Below are 18,182 nucleotides of genomic sequence, written 5' to 3'. Positions count from 1 at the left end.
ATGATCTCAGGGTCGTGGGATCAGGCCCCGAGTTGAGCTCCATGCTCAGCATGGAGTCCACTTGTCCTTCTCCCTCTGCTTCTCTGCTCTCTATCACATAAATAAATCTTTAAAAATAAAAAAGTAAATTTTTTTTAAAAAAGTCTAAATAACAGCACAGTGGTACTCAGATACAGCATAATTCTTGAAAGCAGTACTCAGATGTCTAAAGTTTGGGAATTGCTGTTCTGTGTCTTATTTATACAGGAATTATGACTTAACGTCTCAGAACATCAGGCTTTCAGTCTATAAATGTGTGCAAGGGGAGGCCAGGCTAGACCAGGGCTCCTGAAATGATCTGGTGTAGGAGTTACTTTTTACTTCTTCGAAGCCTTGCATTAGGAGCTCATGGAGGGGCCACCCGCCATCTTGGAGCCTACCGTGTCGATCTTGATGGTAAGGGTTGGGGAAGGGGCCAGGAAGACAGACAAATCAAAGAGGAAGCAAGTTGCTGGGGACATCTATTTCTTTCCCTGGAAATTCCAGCCATCTCCAGAGAAGGGGATGGGGCTGGTTGGAGGAGAAGATAGAACTGCCTTTAATTTATCAGGTAATGTTTTCAGATGCTCCACTTAGTGGAACTGGGTGGGACGGGGAGACTAAGGACTTATTGGTTCTAAAATATGATTTTGTAATGAGGGCTTTTAAATTTAATTTAGATTTCCACAGAGATTGCAAAAGGGCCACTCACAGGTCTCTTGCCTAAACCCCCAAAGCATGAGGGTCCCCTCACAATTGAGTTCCCAAACTTGGACAAGACTTCTGCAGAATGGCTAAAGATCAATGGCCTAAAAGGTAAGTCCCCAAAAGAGGGCAGACCCCAGGATTCAGGTGACTGATGAAAAGGCACGAGCCCTCTGGGGCTTCCAGAGTTGCATCTCAAGCCCCACCCTTTATTTACAGCCAGGAAGCTAAGCCTTTATCAGGTTCTGGCACCCAACGCATTCTCTTCTGTGGAGGAATTTGTGCCTATTCTCCAGAAAACAGTATCTTCCACTATCCATGAGGTAACTCCAACTCAGAGTTCTCTCCATTCCTCTGCAGGGGGGCTCCTCTGTGGCAGTTCCCTTCTTAAATGTTCAGGAAATAAGAATCATAAGTCAGAGCACAAGGAGCAGGGGTCTGGGGTCCTGGGGTGGGATGCAGGCTTTCCACCCAGGACTCTAAAACTCTCAACAGATATACCCCAACTGCTGTTTTGCAAAGATTTGAAAATGAGCTCTGGGAGATGGGGCGAGAGTGAGCACGTCAAGTTCTGCGGTCACCTCTTCTGCGAGGATTGTCTGGCAGGCATGCAGAACACACATGCTCTCATCATATCCTCACTGTACCTGGCAGACACTTCTGCTCTAGCTCCTCCTGTAATGTGTTAGCATGTGCCCCTGGTGCATGCCTACACCCCTGCCAGAGTAGGAGCCTTTAAAAGAACAAACCGCCCTTCCCCAATCTCATATCCCCAATATCTAACACAAGCAAGCAGCTGGTACATATTCCCTGGACAGCTGCCTGGTGGAAGGAAGGATGGAAACGTGAACATATAGAAGTATGAAAAGAAGAGGATGGAAGGGTAGAGAAATAGAAGGAAGGTATAATAGGTGAAGAGGAAGAAGGTCATGGAAATATGGAAGAACTAAAGAGAAGAGGGATAGAGAATTGTAGCAGCAGATTGATGAGTGAGTAGGTGGGTGGATGTGACAACTTGGCGAAGGATGAAAAATTAGATTTTCAAAGTGTCCTTGGAGGCCTGTCTGGGTTCCCAACCCTAAGAGCCCCTGGCCTGTGTGTTTTAAGGTCTCCAATGCTGCTACCTCAAACCCTCCAACCATGTCTTGTATTAAGACTCTGATGTTTGGAAGACTCCCCCACCCACCCCCACCCCCAGAAGGCAGCCTGGCTTGCTGTCAGGTGTGGTGCACTCAGGGATCACTGTCCTGAACCTTCTGCTGCTGAACCAGGGAGGCATAATCCAGCCCCAGATGTGCTCAAAGCCCGTTTCCCTCTCACACATCTGATTGGGAGAAACCCGGTGCCCAAATTAAACTTATAATCATTTCCCGCATGTGCTCTGTTCACCTGCTGCCCATCCTGGCCACATCTGTGTGCAGAAGGCAATGGTACAGTTTGAATGGCATGACGGGACAGTGAAGAATGTTCACGTGGACCCGCCCTTCCTCTATGAGTACCAGGTTAGTAATGGGTCCAATTGGTCAGAATATGGGGTCTGGCAGGGGAGGAGTGAGGGGGCACCTGGGTGGCTCAATTGGTTAAGTGTCTGCCTTCAGCTCAGGTCATGATCTTAGGGTCCTGGAATCGAGCCCCCATTTGGGCTTCCTGCTCAACTGGAAGTCTGCTTATCCCTCTCCCTCTGCCCTTCCCCCCTGCTCATTTTCTCACTCTCTCTCTCTCTCTCTCTCTTTCTCTCTCCCCACCCCCCACAAATAAATAAATAAAATCCTTTAAAAAAGAAAAGAATATGGGGTTTGGGAAGAGGGGACAGGAGGAAGGTGCCGTGGAATGTGGAGACCAAGCCATTGACTGAACTCCCTCTTATAAATAGACTGTGCTCTGCCTCTAGGTACCTCTGGAGCTTCCTCTACCTGCTCTCCAGGCAGGGACCTGTCAAACAGACAAAAGTTTCTAACCTATTGGGGCAAGATCTACTCCCTCTCCTATTCCAGACAATGAAATATGTGGACTCTTCTCTTCCTGGTCTTGTGGCAGACTCAACCAGGATCAGTGGAATGTTTATACTGCCTGGATACCCATGTCCCCACCCCCAGAAGCCAACCTCCCCCTACAGACCCTTTAACTGGACATCCTTTGGTCAGTCTCTCACTCTGTGTGGCCCATGGGTTTGCAGAAACAGCTCACCAGAGCTATGCGGATGTATGAGAGACGGATTGAGTGGCTCTCTTTGGCCAGCCGAAGAATCTGGGGCACCGTCTGTGAAAAAAGGTACCTTCCCTCAAGTAGTATTGTTGTCCTTTTTGAGACCCCCTTTGTGACCTAAGCACTTACCCAACTCATGATTCCCTGTTGGTAGCATCAGAAACTATCCCTTAAGGATCCCTGGGTGGCGCAGCGGTTTGGCGCCTGCCTTTGGCCCAGGGTGCAATCCTGGAGACTCGGGATCGAATCCCACGTCGGGCTCCCAGTGCATGGAGCCTGCTTCTCCCTCTGCCTGTGTCTCTGCCTCTCTCTCTCTCTCTCTCTCTCTCTCTCTCTCTGTGTGTGTGTGTGTGTGACTATCATAAATAAAAAAAAAAAAAAAGAAAGAAACTATCCCTTAGATTCAGGATCAATGGTCACTCAGTAGAACCCCTGCAGAAAAAAGTTGCCACTACCAGCATCACTATCAATACTATCATCATTGTGTTACTCAGGATTCTTTCAGTTAAAAAGCAACATAAAATAAATGCCAATTGGCTTAAACAAAACAAGGAGGTCTGGTTGAAGGTAACTGAAAATTCTAAAATAGATCTGATAGCTGTCTTCAGGCATGGCTCCATCCAGGGGTTCATGCATGTCAAGAATCTATCTCCATCTCTCAGCTCTACTTCCTTCCCTGTTGGCTTTGTTGTCAGGCAGGCTTTCCCTTCCAGGAATAGCCACCTGCAGCTCCCCACTTACTTTACCAATTTAGCATTCCTGGGGCTTGAGACAGGGCCTGTCCAGGAGCAGTTCACTGTGGCCAGTGAACTAATTGCCTAATGTCAAATTCTAATTGCCTAATGTCAAATGCCCACCCTTCAAGCTTAGGGTGGGTCTGTCCCACTCACTTGATAGGAGCAGAGGAGTTTTCCAAAGGAAAATCAGGATGCTGCTGTGGGGGGAGGTGATGGATGCTGAACAGGGAGAAAAAACTGGCAGTGTTTATAGCATCATTACCATCCCATACCTTATTGGATGCATTACCACTTACAAAGTACCATACTATTCTATCATTTAATTCTCAAAGCAACTCTGGAAGGAATCTTATTATAAATAGTTCATAGTTAAATACAGCAAGGATCAGAGAGGTTTTGTGACTTGCCTAAGTCACACAGGAAGTGGGACCTGAAACAAGATCTTCTGACGCTAAATCCAGTGGATTTTCTTTTGCATCTGTAATTGCCATCTTGTGCTCGCTTTGGCAGCACATTCGCTAAAAAAATAAAAATAAAGAAATGGAACCCCATAATTGCTACCTCAAAATGAGAGTGGAGGGTGGAGTTAGGAATTGATTTGAAGTAGTGAAAGAAGGCCAAATGGACAGAGAGAAGAAACAAAAAGATACACTTATTTCCCTAGAAGCCCCAATACACCTAAGTCCCCATCTTATTTGCTTACTTGTTTCTGTTTCCCCTACAGAGACCCCAAACTATAATAATATCGAATGCCAATGCTTTAAAACAGGGAAGTGTGTGAAAATCATTCTAGGCAGCCCCCGTGCCCTGTAAACCATCTCTACCATCGGCTTTACTCCATGTTAGAAGCCCCTGGGAGAGAAGCTTCCAACACCCCCTTAGTCTACTATTGTAAACCTCACTCCCTGGAGAAAGATTTTGGCCAGCTGTGAATTTGGCATGCAAAATTCCTCTGGAAAAAGCTTTAAATAGTAAAATGGAACAAAATAAACATTATCTGAGTTATTCGGTTCTCTTCTTAAAGCTTGTGTTTCTTTTTAGAGTGGTTATACTGCTGGATATCTCTGTGACCAATTCCATGTACATTATTCATATCCAGCACTCCCTGCGGCTTCTGCTGGAAGAACAGTTGTCCAACAAGGACTGCTTCAACATCATTGCGTAAGTTCCTAGTTCCCCCTGAGGCGGGGGATGCTGGGGCCAGGGGTCGCGTGTGCTCAGTGCTGCCACTGGGCTAACATTCCTGGCAGGTGGCTAGATGACATGTCACCAGCACCTAGCATGCTACGCTGACCATCAGTTTATCTGGTTTGAATCATCTTGTTTGGGGTATTGAATAATTAAATGGTGGCAAGACAGTCCCACTGGGGCGAAGGTGATAAGTGGCCCCAAAACACAGTGCTTGATCAACCAAGATAAAGTAACTTAGCCCATTGCCCCATTTGGATTCCAAGCTGATAAACAGCAAAAGAAAGAAAGAAGGGCCCCCAGGCATGCCCCAGTGTTAGGTCCCAATTCAGGTCTAGCAAGCCACACTATGTCAAGAACTTTGAAGATTCTAATTCCAAATGTTAATTATATAGATTTATATATATATATATATAACTATATATATTTGAATTATGTGTAACTATATAATTTATATAAATTATGTGTATTTAAATTCTATATTTCACAGATAAATAATTTGATACATAGGTATAAAACATAAATATTGTGTATAGAATATATATTTTTAAAATTATGTATAACTGGGGCACCTGGATGGCTCAGTCAGTAGAACATGCAACTCTGGATCTCAGGGTTGTGAGTTTGAGCCCCATCTTGGATGTAGAGATTACTGAAAATTTATAATTAAAAAAAATTATATATAACTATATATATTTAAATTATACATTACTATATACCATATATTTAAATTATGTACTATATGTAATCCATATAGTTACATTTAATTTAAACATATATAGTTTTATATATTTATTATAATTGCATAACTTTTCCACTAATTAAGAGAGAAAAGGAACCCACTTGGACAATTTTTTTTTAAAGATTGATCTATTTATTTTAGAGAATGAGTACAAATAGGAGGCACAGAGGCAGAGAGAGAGGGAAAGAGAATCTCAAGCAGACTCCCTGCTGAGCACAGAGCCAGACATGGGGCTTGAGCTCATGACCCCAAGATCATGACCTGAGCCAAAGCCAAGAGTCGGACACTCAACCAACTGTGTCACCATGTGCCCCAGACTATACATTTTTATACCACTTCATATCAAATAGAGAATATTCTAAACCTATTAAGTCAGCATTCATATTATATATTATTCTGTACCAGAGCCTCATCTTTTTCTAATACATTCTACCAAAAAAAATGCCTAGAGAAATACTTTAGGCAATGTTTTCATTAATTTATCCAACCATTAATTCATTCAACAGACTTTTATTGAAAGCCTGCCATGTACAAATTGCTGCGCTAAGCATTGGGGAATATGGAAGTGAATACATATAATACCTGTCCTCAGGGAACTTGGGATCTACTAGAGGGAGACAGGCATGTTAAGAAATAAGTGTGATTAACTGATTTCTGCAGAAAGAGGTAGAAGGCAGGATCAGACCATCCTACCTGAACACAGGAGATCAGGAAATCTTCACAGGGTCACCTGAGTGCTCAGTTGGTTAAATGTCCAACTCTTGGTTTCAGGTCAAGCTATAATCACAGGGTTGTGACATCAAGCCCCACATCGTGTTCCAAACTGGATATGGAGCCTACTTAAGATTCTCTCCCTCTGTCTCCCTCTGTCTCTGCCCCTTGGTCCCTCTCCCTGCACTCATGCTTTCTCTCACTTTCAAATAAGTAAAGAGGGAAACCCTGGGTGGCTCTGTGGTTTGGTGCCTGCCTTTGGCCCGGGGCGTAGTCCTGGAGTCCTGGGATCGAGTCCCACAACAGGCTCCTGGCATGGAGCCTGCTTCTCCCTCTGCCTGTGACTCTGCCTCTCTCTCTCTCTCTCTGTGTGTGTGTGTGTGTGTATCATGAATAAATAAATCTTTTTAAAAATCTCTTAAAAAATAAGTAAATAAAACTAAAAAGAAAAGAAAATATTCACAGAGGAGGTGATCCTTTTGCTGAGTCTTGCTAAATGAGTAGGTGTTTGCCCAGAACATGGAAATGATGAGGGCAGCAGGGAGGAAAGACATTTTCAGTAAAGGAAGGAACAGGAAACTTAGATGTGTTGTAATTATGAGACATAGACTGTGGGGTCACAAACTATGGAATTTTGGGAGCATCAGGGAGTTCAATAGGTTATAGGGAGAGAAAGAGAAACTGTGCTTGACAAAATAAAACAGATGATGGAGGGTATATATATATATATCATATATACACATATATATATCAAATATATACATATATCATATATATCATATATATACATATATATGATATGCTCAGGAGCTTTTATACTATAGGACATATAGGCATTAGAGGATTTTAAGCAAGGTAATAAGATGATCAGATATTGAATGCTCAAGTCACAGTGTGAAGGATGTTTTGAAGTGATGTGATGCTGGAGGGATGGAAGCCATTTGGATGGCTACAGTGGTCTGTACTAGTGTGAAGTAGGCTTGAGCCATGGCCATGGGGATGAAAGAAGGGATGCATGTGAGAGGCTATAGAGTTAGAATCTACAAAATGAGTTATTATTTGGCTATAGGATATGAGAATGGTGAAAAGATGATGTCCCAGATGGAGCAGATCTTGGAAGTAGAAGATAGTTTTAATCATGTAGAATTGGAGATTGTCAAGTGGAGATGTCCTCGTAGGGACTCCAGTGAGGAGTTCTAGCCAGGAAATACAGGTTTGCGAACCATCAGAGTTCTGGTTACGTCGTTGAAAACACGGAAGTAAAAAAAAAGAGAAAACACAGAAGTGCATGAAGGCATCTGTGAAGACATGAAGGGTAGAGAAGACAACCAAAGACACAACTGGTGAGGCATTGATGTTTGGAGGGCGGGCAGAGGCACACAGGAGAGGAGCAGCCAGAGAGGTAGGAGAAAAATGAGGAGAGGATGATATTGAGAAGACACATCTCAGAAAGAAAGAGTTTGATCCTGCAGAAGCAAGCAGGAATGGGAAGAATAAAGGAATCCACTAAATTTGGCAGTAGAGCTCACTGACAACAAAACAATGAGATATATATATTTTTTTTGCAATTCAGTTTGGCAACCAAATATTTAAAAGATTCAAAATAATAATAATGCCCAGTGCTGGTGATGATGTGATGGAAAGGGCACTCTTGAAAATTGTCTGTAGAAGTGTAATTTGGTATAGCCCTTGTATTAAATTTTTAAGTGTATATTTTTCATTCCTTCAATTAAACCTTTATATATTACCTGAAGGAAATACAAAGATCAGTGTGCATAGATAACCAGGCAGGAGTTCTAATAGTAGATAAACCCAGGAACAAACTGCATGATCATTGGCAAAATGGGTAAAACAATCCTGACAGTGCAACTATTCAAAAGAACGAGGGAGATTTACATGTTTGCATTTAGAAAAATGTCTTCAGGGATCTCTGGGTGGCTCAGCAGTTTAGTGCCTGCTTTGGGCCCAGGACGTGATCCTGGAGTCCCAGGACCGAGTCCTACATCGGCTCCCTGCATGGAGCCTGCTTCTCCCTTTGCCTGTGTCTCTGCCTCTCTCTCTCTCTCTCTCTCTCTCTCTCTCTCTCTCTGTGTGTGTGTCTCTAATGAATAAATAAACAAAATCTTTAAAAAAAAAAAAAAAGAATGGACAGACTCAAACATGTGCAGAGACAGTGGGGTAGAGGAAAATAGAGTGAGGTAGGGGATGTGTGGGGGAGGGAGCTATATGTGGGCAGGGTCTCAGAAGACCAGGTAAAGGAATTAACCTTGATCCAGAGAAGGGACACCTTTTTCTTGATAAAGGGGATCAGCCTTTTCCCAAAGATTTAAATTCTGTTTCATAGGAAAATGAGATGATGCTTTTTTTTAAATTAAAAACCATATGGGGGCATCCCGAGTGGCTTAGCGGTTTAGCGCCGCCTTCAGCCCAGGGTGTGATCCTGGACTCCAGGATCAAGTCCGACTTCGGGCTCCCTGCATGGAGCCTGCTTCTCCCTCTGCCTGTGTCTCTGCCTCTCTCTCTCTCTCTCTCTCTCTCTCTCTCTCTCTCTGTGTGTGTGTGTCTCTGATGAATAGATAAATAAAAATCTTTAAAAAAAATATAGGGGTGCCTGGGTGGCTCAGTCAGTTAAGTGTCTGCCTTCAGCTCAGGTCATGATCTCAGGGTGCTGGGATCGAGCCCCTGCATCGGGCTCCCTGCTCAGCAGGGAGTCTGCTTCTCCCTCTGCCCCTCCCCACACAGCTCAAGCTCTCACTCTCTCAAATAAATAAATAAAATCTTTTAAAAAAACCTAAATAAATAAAATCTTTAAAAGACTATAGTACACATTTGGGGAATATAAAAAATAGTGAAAGGGAATAAAGGGGAAAGGAGAAAAAATGAGTGGGAAATATCAGAGGGGGAGACAGAACATGAGAGACCCCTAACTCTGGGAAACCAACAAGGGGTGGTGGTAGGGGAGGTGGGCGGGGGGTGGGGGTGACTGGGTGACGGGCACTGAGGGGGGCACTTGATGGGATGAGCACTGGGTGTTATTCTATATGTTGGCAAATTGAACACCAATAAAAAATAAATTTATATATTGAAAAAATACTATAGTACAGACTGAGTGAAAAAGGTCATTTGCGGGGTCAGATTGGTTCTAGGGGAATTTAAAATGGGGCAATGACTCCCTCCTTGAGGGGTGGGGAAGTCAGAAAAGAAGTCTGGCCAGAGCTGCTCCTGGCTCTGAGTTATGACTGAAACCTCCCTCCCACGCCCCCCCACTCAGCTCACACAGGAAATTTTTCCCCACTCCTTTTTTTTCAATATTTTATTTTTATTTATTTATTCATGAGAGACACAGAGAGAGAGAGAGAGAGGCAGAGACACAGGCAGAGGGAGGAGCAGGGTCCATGCAGGAAGCCAGATGTGGGACTCGATCCTGGGACCCCAGGATCAAGCCCTGGGTGGAAGGGAGGCACCCAACCGCTGAGCCACCCAGGCAAGGAAATCTTATGACTGGCCCTGGCCAGAGACATCCTAACATTTTTGGGTACAGTCAGACTATTACCCCTCTAAAAGCCCGGAGGGCCCAAAGACCCGGGGTATAGAGTGAATATATCTCCTGCTTAATAACACACCTGCTCTCCTTCCCTCCAAAGGTTTGGAAGCACAATTGAAAGCTGGAGGTCCGAGATGGTTGCCGTGAGCCATGAAAACTTACAAAGCGCCTGGCGGTAGGTGACCATCAGAGACTGCACCTGCTGGGTCTGGGGGCAGCCTCTGTGGTGCCATTTGCTCTTTTGCCCTCTCCAGCAGAATCCCTGCCCTCCTGCTCCAGAGCCTCGTGGCTGGTCTCCCTCAGCTGAGCCTCCTTCCTTCCCAGGTGGGCCCTGACTCTGCAGTGTCGGGGCAGCAGGAATGTCCTCAGCGCCCTGCGGAAGGCTGTGGAAGTGGACTTCAAGGACAAAGACAAACACCAGTCACAGGGCATCTACCTCTTCACAGGGGGCATCCCTGACCAGGACATGGTGAGTAGGCCTTGTCCTGGGCATCCTTTATGAGCCTGCATCTTCCTCTTGGTGGGTGCCTAACAACTGGTTTCTCCAGTATGACTTCCCAAACTTGACTATAATGGGCAGAAGAATTACCTGGGGGCGTTGCTAAAATGCAGATCATGTTACTGAAGGTCTGGCCTGGGACCTGAGAGCCTGCCTTCCTAGCAAGCTCCCAGGAGATGTCCATGCTTCTGGTCCCCTGACCACACTCGGCATGAGTGGGCTCTCGGGTCCATTCCCAGGCCATACCCTATTAAGACAGAGAAACTGAGCCCAAGCTCAGTTATCTTTCTATCCTCACACCAAGTAGTAGACCAGGTGCCCAGCAGGCTCTGAAGAAAGAGGGTTTGGTTCAGCTGACCTGAGAGCAGCCACTCCAGGAGCTGTCAGCTGTGAGGCCCTCCTGCCCTCTCTTCCCCCACAGCCCATGCTCAGCGCCTACATGACCGAGGCCTGTGGGGGCTGCGACCTCCACTTGAACGTGTGTCTCTTCTACGTGGGTGAGCCCCAGATGGACATCATGCCCCCTGCCTGCTATGCCAGCCGCACAGACACTGCCAACGCCTACCGGGAGGTCACCCAGGCTACTGCTGGGCGCTTCCACTGGTTTGGTGACACAGGTGTGTGAGGGTTGGCAGACCCCTTCACTTCCTTCCTTCTAGAAAGTTGTCTCAGTACCAACATAGTTCCCTGTGCCATAGATGTGTTCCAGAAATGGAGTATGTGAAAAATCCCATTTGGAAATACAGAATTCCTATTCTGGAGATGGATGGTGGTGAGGGCTCCACAATGCTGTGAATGTACTTAATGCCACTGAACTGGATACTTCAAACATGGTTCAAGTCGGGGGTGACTGGGTGGCTCAGTCAGTTAAGCATCTGACTCTTGGTTTCAGCTCAGGTCCCGATCTCAGGGTTGTGAGATAGAGCCCCACATTGGCTCCATGCTCAGCACAAAGCCTGCTTGAGATTCTCTCCCTCTTCCTCTGCCCCTCCTGCTCGCTCTCTCTCTCTCTCTCTCTCAAATAAATAAATCTTAGAAAAAAAGAAAACATGTTTCAAATGGTACACACTTTATATAAAGTATATTTTACTGCGATTTTTTAAGTAAAAAAGAAAAAAGTAAACCTACTAAAAATATTTATTTAAGTGAGCACTATGCCCAATGTAGGGATTCAGCTCACAACCCCGAGATCAAGAGTGGCCCACTCTATGGACTGAGCCAGGCAGGTGCCCTGACTTAAAAATATTTCAGAATGTCGCAGCTGGAAGGGGGCTGAAGGGTCTCTTCAGGAGTTTAGCGTTTCCCAAAAGGTGATACGTTCACAATAAGAAGGTGGTGGGGATCCCTGGGTGGCTCAGCAGTTTAGCGCCTGCCTTTGGCCCAGGGCATGATCCTGGAGTTCCGGGATCGAGTCCTACGTCGGGCTCCCGGCATGGAGCCTGCTTCTCCCTCCTCCTGTATCTCTGCCTCTCTCTCTCTCTCTGTCTATCATGAATAAATAAATAAATAAATCTTTTTTAAAAAAACTAAGAAGGTGGCAAGACGGGTGAAGGTGGAATGCAGAGCAATAGTTTCTCTTATGATAGGGATCAGAACATGCCATCCCAAAGTTTGCCACATATCCACTGTGGCATATGGATTATTTTGAGCTGAAGATAACTAAGAAACAGTGAAGGAGTTCTCTGCCCCTTCCCACCCCCACTTGCCTAAAAGCAGGAATACGTTTCCATCTCAGGTGTCTCCCTCTCCTGTGCCAGGAAGAGGAGAGAAGCACTGGATACAACAAATCTTACAAAAATGACACTTCTCTTCCCTCAGGTCCCTCCCCATATTTGCCTTCCCACAGTCTGCAGCTCCTACAAGCCTAACCCCCTTCCCTTTGTCTTGTCCTTGTCACTTCCTTACAGATGAACTGTCCTTGGTTAAGACACCAGCATAGGCCTCTGAGTTCCAATCATGCGCTCTGAGTTACTGCCTTCCTCCTTTCTGTGTACATGCTGTACATGTTAAAAAGACTTTTCCTTGTTGTTGTTAATCTGTCTTTGTCAGTTTAAATCCTTTCTTTTTTAAAAGATTTTTTAATTTATTTATTCATGAGAGACACACAGAGAGGCAGAGACATAGGCAGAGGGAGACGCAGGCTCCATGCAGGGAGCCTGATGTGGGACTTGATCCCAGGACCCCGGGATCACGCCCTGAGCCAAAGGCAGAGGCTCAACTACTGAGCCACCCAGGTGCCCCTGTCAGTTTAATTCTTTAATCCTCCCAGCTGGAGAAATCTAAGAGAATAGAGAAAAAAAAAATGTTTTTTTTTTTCCTCCCCTAAGTAGTTATTTGCTTATTTTAACATTTCATTAAAAAGTACTAACTTTGGAGCATGTGGGTGGCTCAACTGATTAAGCAACCAATTCTTCAGCTCGGGTCATGATCTTGGAGTCATGAAATTGAGTCCCAGGTCAGGCTCCTAGCATGGAGCCTACCTAAGATTCTCCCCTTCCTTTTGCCCCTCCCCCTCTCTAAAATAAGAAATACATAAATCTTTAAAAAAAGCAAGTGCTAACTTCCTGAGAGCCCAGCTAGCTCCACTGACTGATCTTAGAATCATGAGTCCAAGCCCCAGATTGGCCCTAGAGCTGACTTAAATATAAATAAAAGTTTTTTTCTTAAAAAAAAGGAAAATTGTTTTTTAAAATTAATTTATTTTTAAAAATGTTTTATTTATTTGTTTGTTTGTTTGTTTATAGTAAGCTCTATGCCCAACATGGAGCCCAATGCAGGACTTAAATTCATGACCTTGACATCAAGACCTGAGCTGAGGTCAAGAGTCAGATGCTGGGCAGCCCTGGTGGCCCAGCGGTTTAGCGCCGCCTTCAACCCAAGGTGTGATCCTGGAGACCCTGGATAGAGTTCCACGTCAGGCTCCCTTCATGGAGCCTACTTCTCCCTCTGCCTGTGTCTGCCTCTCTCTCGGTGTGTGTCTGTCATGAGTAAATAAATAAAAACCTTTTTAAAAAAAAAAAAAAAAGAGTCCAATGCTTAGCTAACTGAGCAACCCAGGCACCCTTAAGTTTATTTTTTAAAATATGCTTTTATGTATGTTAGATGGACATTATAGTGATCATTTCATAATACACACAAATATCCAATCTTTATGTTGTATACATGAAACTAACATATGTCAATAATATATATATATGCTTCTAAGTAAATAAAAGTAAATTGATAAAATATATATATATATATTTTAAGATTTTATTTATTTATTCATGGGAGATACAGAAAGAGAGGCGGAGACATAGGCAGAGGGAGGAGGCCTTATGCAGGACTCGATCCCAGGATCCTGGGATCATGATCTGAACCAAAGGCAGATGCTCAACCACTAAGCCACCCAGGTGCCCCTGATAAAATGTATATTAAGGAGACAATGGTTTGGGTGGTATGAAGATAAGGGGAAATCATGACAGGGATACAGGAGTGATTGAGGCTCAGGACACACTAGTACATTCCACCCTCTCCAATATACAAATGAAGAAATGACTCTCAGGGACATGCATTACCTATGGTTACATAGTTAGTGGCATAGCTGGGGCTGGAACTCTGGGGCCATTTCCCACATCCTGTGAAAAGTACTGGACATATACATTTGTTATTATTAGTGATTATTACTAATAATAGCACATGCTTCTATAACAGTTATTATATTGCCAGACATGGTTCCAAATATTTTACATATATTATTATTCATTCCTCACAATAACCCTATGAAGTGGGTTACTATTATCCCCATTCTACAGATGGGAAAGCTGGGACATAGAGCCCAAAAGCCCAGAAGTAAAAAGTGGTAGAACCAGGAGAGCAACTTCATAGGCTGTCTTCTTAGTCATTACACTCCAAACCCTCTCAAATAAGTCACCAATATTCATTACAGACACATTACATTACACCCATCCCAAGGTGGGTCTTATTATTCACCAGAATATCAGGACCATTGCTCCTACCTAACCTACCCTTCCTCTGGGTGAGAGCAGTTGGTTGGGTGCAGGGTGCTGGGTCCCAGGGCCAGCCCTCCTGCTGAGAGCCTCACCATACCTGCCCATCCCCTTCACCACTGGATGGCGTAGGCATGGGGGCTAGTCAGCTCAGCCCACTGGGATCCCTCCCTGACCTTCAGGCTCAGGGCACCTTCACACAGCCCTGGTGTGTACAAATATGGACACTTGCCAGGATCTACACCCCTTCTCCATGCTCACAATGTGCTTTGTGTCTAGGTATTTACGAAAGCGATGACATTAACGCCATCATGTCTGAGATGGAAAAAGCGCTCAACTACTCGCAGAAGGTATGGCTTAGGTGTGGGGCGAATGACCACACTTTTGTTGTAGTGACTTGGGGCTGATATGTGAAGTACCACAAACCAGGTGGCTTAAAGCATCAGACATTTATCCTTTTAGTTTCAGAGGCTGGAATTCTGAATTCAAGGTCTCAGAGAGGCCATGCTCCTTCTGAGGGCTCTGGGTAGAGTCCCTCCTTACCCCTTCCTAGCTTCTGGTGCTGGTTGGTGTTTTTAAAAATTGCACTGGATGCTTGTTAAAAATGGCAAGGAAGGGACAGCCCAGGTGGCTCAGCAGTTTAGTGCCGCCTTTAGCCCAGGGTGTGATCCTGGAGACCCGGGTTCGAATCCCACATCGGGCTCCCTACATGGAGCCTGCTTATCCCTCTGCCTGTGTGTCTGCCTCTCTCTCTCTCTCATGAATAAATAAATAAAATATTTTTTTTAAAAATGGCAAGGAAGATTTTATCCAAAACTACTACAGTAGAGCACAGAGATTGAACTCAGCTCTGAATCTACAGCCAAGGTAGCAGCCAAGATATATAGCCAATACAGCGAAAGGGTCAGTGGATAGAAATTTGCTGAGAGGAACTTGATTAAATATTAAGGGTAGGGAGATTCTTACAAAACAAGCTTAAACAGGATTCTTCACTAAAACTGGGTTTAATAGGCCAAAGTCAAAACTGAGTCAAGAAGAGTACTCAGAGGAGCCCAACAAAAGTTTAGTCCCCTGGGTGGCTCAGCGGTTGAGCGTCTACCTTTGGCCCAGGGCATGATCCTGGGGTCCCAGGATCAAGTCCCACTTCGGACTCCCTGCATGGAGCCTGCTTTTCCCTCTGCCTATGTCTCTGCCTCTCTCTCTCTCTCTTTCTCTCTCTCTCTCTCTCTCTGTCTGTCTCTCATGAGTAAATAAATAAAAGCTCTAAAAAAAAAAAAAAGTTTAGTCAAGGACAGAGTCCTTGTCACTAGCAATCCTTGGCATTACTTGGCTGTGGCAACATAGCTCCCAGCTCTGCCTCCATCTTCTCATGGCTCCCCTCCTGCTGTGTGTGCATCTCTTTCCCTGCATGGATGCCAGTCCTATTGTATTGAGGGCACACCCTTCTCCAGTATGTCCTCATTAACTTACACCTTAATTATATCTACAAAGACTCTATTTCCAAGGAATATCACATTCACATATACCACATATATGGGGGAAGAGGGGGTTTGGACTTCCACATATCTTTTGGGGGGACACGACTCACCCCATATCAGCTTCCCTGTGTCCTGCTCCACAGACACCCAAGGCTTTGGATGAAGCATGGGAGTTTCCTATAAGCAATAAGAACAGGGATAAGGGAATGGACATGAAAACATTTAAGGAAGAATTGACCAAATTTATGGTGATTGAATGTATAGATAGGGTAAGGAAGAAGAATCCCAGGGTAACTTCCGAGTTCCTTGCTGGGGAACCTGGTAGACAGCGGTGCCATTTACCAAGAGAGAGAAAACAGGAGAGAATCCTATAGAGAATGTGGGAGGGCAGGCCTAGGACAAAGGTGAGTTTGTGGGGCTCATGAGCTGACAAATGGGGGTACTTCAAACAAGGAAGAATGATAAGGGCTGGAGGTAGATGTAGAGCAGTTCAAGCCATCAGGGTAGACAAACAGCATGAAGGGAGTCATAGTCAAAGTGGGGAGGGAGGAATACCCCATGAAGGAGACTCAGCCTGACTCACATTTTCTTTGCAGCCATTGGCAGGGCAACATCTTCCTGACAATGTTGTGAGCTCCTGGAAGGGCAGGGCCACAGCTTTGTGTTCCTTCCTCCGTGTCCATTGGGTGGGCACGTCCGTGGCTTCCCTAACCATGCCTTAGCTGCTCTCCCTGCAGGGACACCTCTTTGGTGCTTTGTTTCTGCCTTCTCGAATGCACATAGGCTGTTTCCTCCTCCCAACATTTGCCAAGTGTTAGTGGCAATAATGGTTGAACCCACCCTTCCTAGGATGTTATTTACATTCAAATGGTGTCTTCAGGGATCCCTGGGTGGCGCAGCGGTTTGGCACCTGCCTTTGGCCCAGGGCATGATCCTGGAGACACCGGATCGAGTCCCACATCAGGCTCCCGGTGCATGGAGCCTGCTTCTCCCTCTGCCTGTGTCTCTGCCTCTCTCTCTCTCTGTGACTATCATAAATAAATAAAAATTTAAAAAAAACCAAACAAACAAAAAAACAAATGGTGTCTTCATGCTTTGAGAATTACTGGAGAAGCTTTCAGGCAGTTGAGAAATGTGTTGGCAAAAGGAACCAAGTATTATATCACTATTCTGCTAGCATCCGCCCTGGGTACATGGTGAGCTGACAGGCATATGTTAACGCTAGATCCACATATGGAAAGCACTGGCTTTGGAACCAGACCCACCCAGGTTTGAATTGAAGGTCCTCCACATACGAGTGGCCTTGGTCACATCCCTTAAACTCATGGAGCTTTGGGTTCCTCCCCTGCAAAACGGGGATAAGATAGCACTTTCCCTAAAAGCATAGTTGGCTTGCCTTGTTGGCAAGAGGGTTCGAGACCCCCGGGCATTAAGCAGCTCAGTGCCTGAGGCATCCCAATAATGCATCGGGCTTATTATTAATAAGATTGATCCACAGTGTTCTCAGTCCCAAGTGGCATTCTAAGGACAGGAAGAGGAGTCCAGAGGCCCCAGTGGCCCCTCCTGGTGTGCATGTGTGTTTGTGTGTGTGTGTGTGTGTGTGTGTGTGTTCCCTGCTTGGAGGCACGCCATGGCTGGGGTGCTGCTAACGCTCCCAATCCCCATTGCAGTGTGCCTTGCTGGTGTCCTCCCTGAAGAACCAATCTGGAAAAGAATTAGAGAGTGCAGTCCTCCTGAAAGCAAAGCCAAAGATATTCAAGCAAAGAAGTCAGCCCAAGAAACTCTGTTCTTCCAAACCCACAGCTCCCTCGGTGGCCAGAATGGTTTGACTCCCCTCCCTAATAACACACAGAGGACTTTGCTGCCACCTTGTCTCCTGGTCTTTCCTAGATCTTGAAATGCCAGAGCCAGCAGGGGTGGGGGCAGGGTACTCTGTGGTGAGTGTCCCAAGGGTACCTCCAGCCCTGGCCTCCCAGGGGAAGAACTCCTCTGGGGGACCTGCTTATTAGCTCTGGGGGCATCCCTGGCCTCCTGTCCACCCACCTTTGACTGCCTGGTTATCTCAGCCAGGTACTAAGGATTCCTTGGAATTGGTCCCCACCGTGACATCTGATGGCTATAAGGCAGGAGGGCTTGTCCTGGAGGGTCTCTCGGGGGCAAAGGAGCTAGGGTATTAGGGTATGTAATGGGCTCCTGCTACTGCAGCTACTGATGCCCAAGGCTTGGTGGGGGCCCACAGGACCCTGGGGGTGACCTGTGCCTTCTCGGGCCTTATCTCTGTCACAGCCTGTCAAATCTGCCCTGCATAAAATAGGCACCCCACTGCAGAAATCAGAGGGCCCTCAAAGGACCCCAGGCTCCAGTGC

The 18,182-nt window shown here is 45.6% G+C and overlaps 1 protein-coding gene across 2 annotated transcripts in view; it reads left to right on the top strand.

The window, feature by feature from the left end:
* Window positions 1–18,182, top strand: part of VWA3A (von Willebrand factor A domain containing 3A) — a 58,636-nt gene that overhangs the window by 25,026 nt on the left and 15,428 nt on the right. For both annotated transcript variants that reach the window (XR_012000609.1, XM_025983775.2), the window contains exons 13-22: window positions 699–834; window positions 943–1,046; window positions 2,145–2,225; window positions 2,900–2,994; window positions 4,707–4,826; window positions 9,951–10,025; window positions 10,175–10,319; window positions 10,771–10,966; window positions 14,618–14,688; window positions 17,487–17,639. Coding sequence is in view for 1 of the 2 variants with exons in the window: in XM_025983775.2 (XP_025839560.2) it covers window positions 699–834; window positions 943–1,046; window positions 2,145–2,225; window positions 2,900–2,994; window positions 4,707–4,826; window positions 9,951–10,025; window positions 10,175–10,319; window positions 10,771–10,966; window positions 14,618–14,688; window positions 17,487–17,639 (1,176 nt within the window). In the remaining variant the exon portion in view is untranslated. The remainder of the gene's footprint in view (window positions 1–698; window positions 835–942; window positions 1,047–2,144; window positions 2,226–2,899; window positions 2,995–4,706; window positions 4,827–9,950; window positions 10,026–10,174; window positions 10,320–10,770; window positions 10,967–14,617; window positions 14,689–17,486; window positions 17,640–18,182) is intronic.

This window comes from Vulpes vulpes, chromosome 3, assembly GCF_048418805.1.
Source record: "Vulpes vulpes isolate BD-2025 chromosome 3, VulVul3, whole genome shotgun sequence".
In the NCBI taxonomy this organism is placed as follows: Eukaryota; Metazoa; Chordata; class Mammalia; order Carnivora; family Canidae; genus Vulpes; species Vulpes vulpes.
This window is presented reverse-complemented; position numbering and strand designations above follow the sequence as displayed.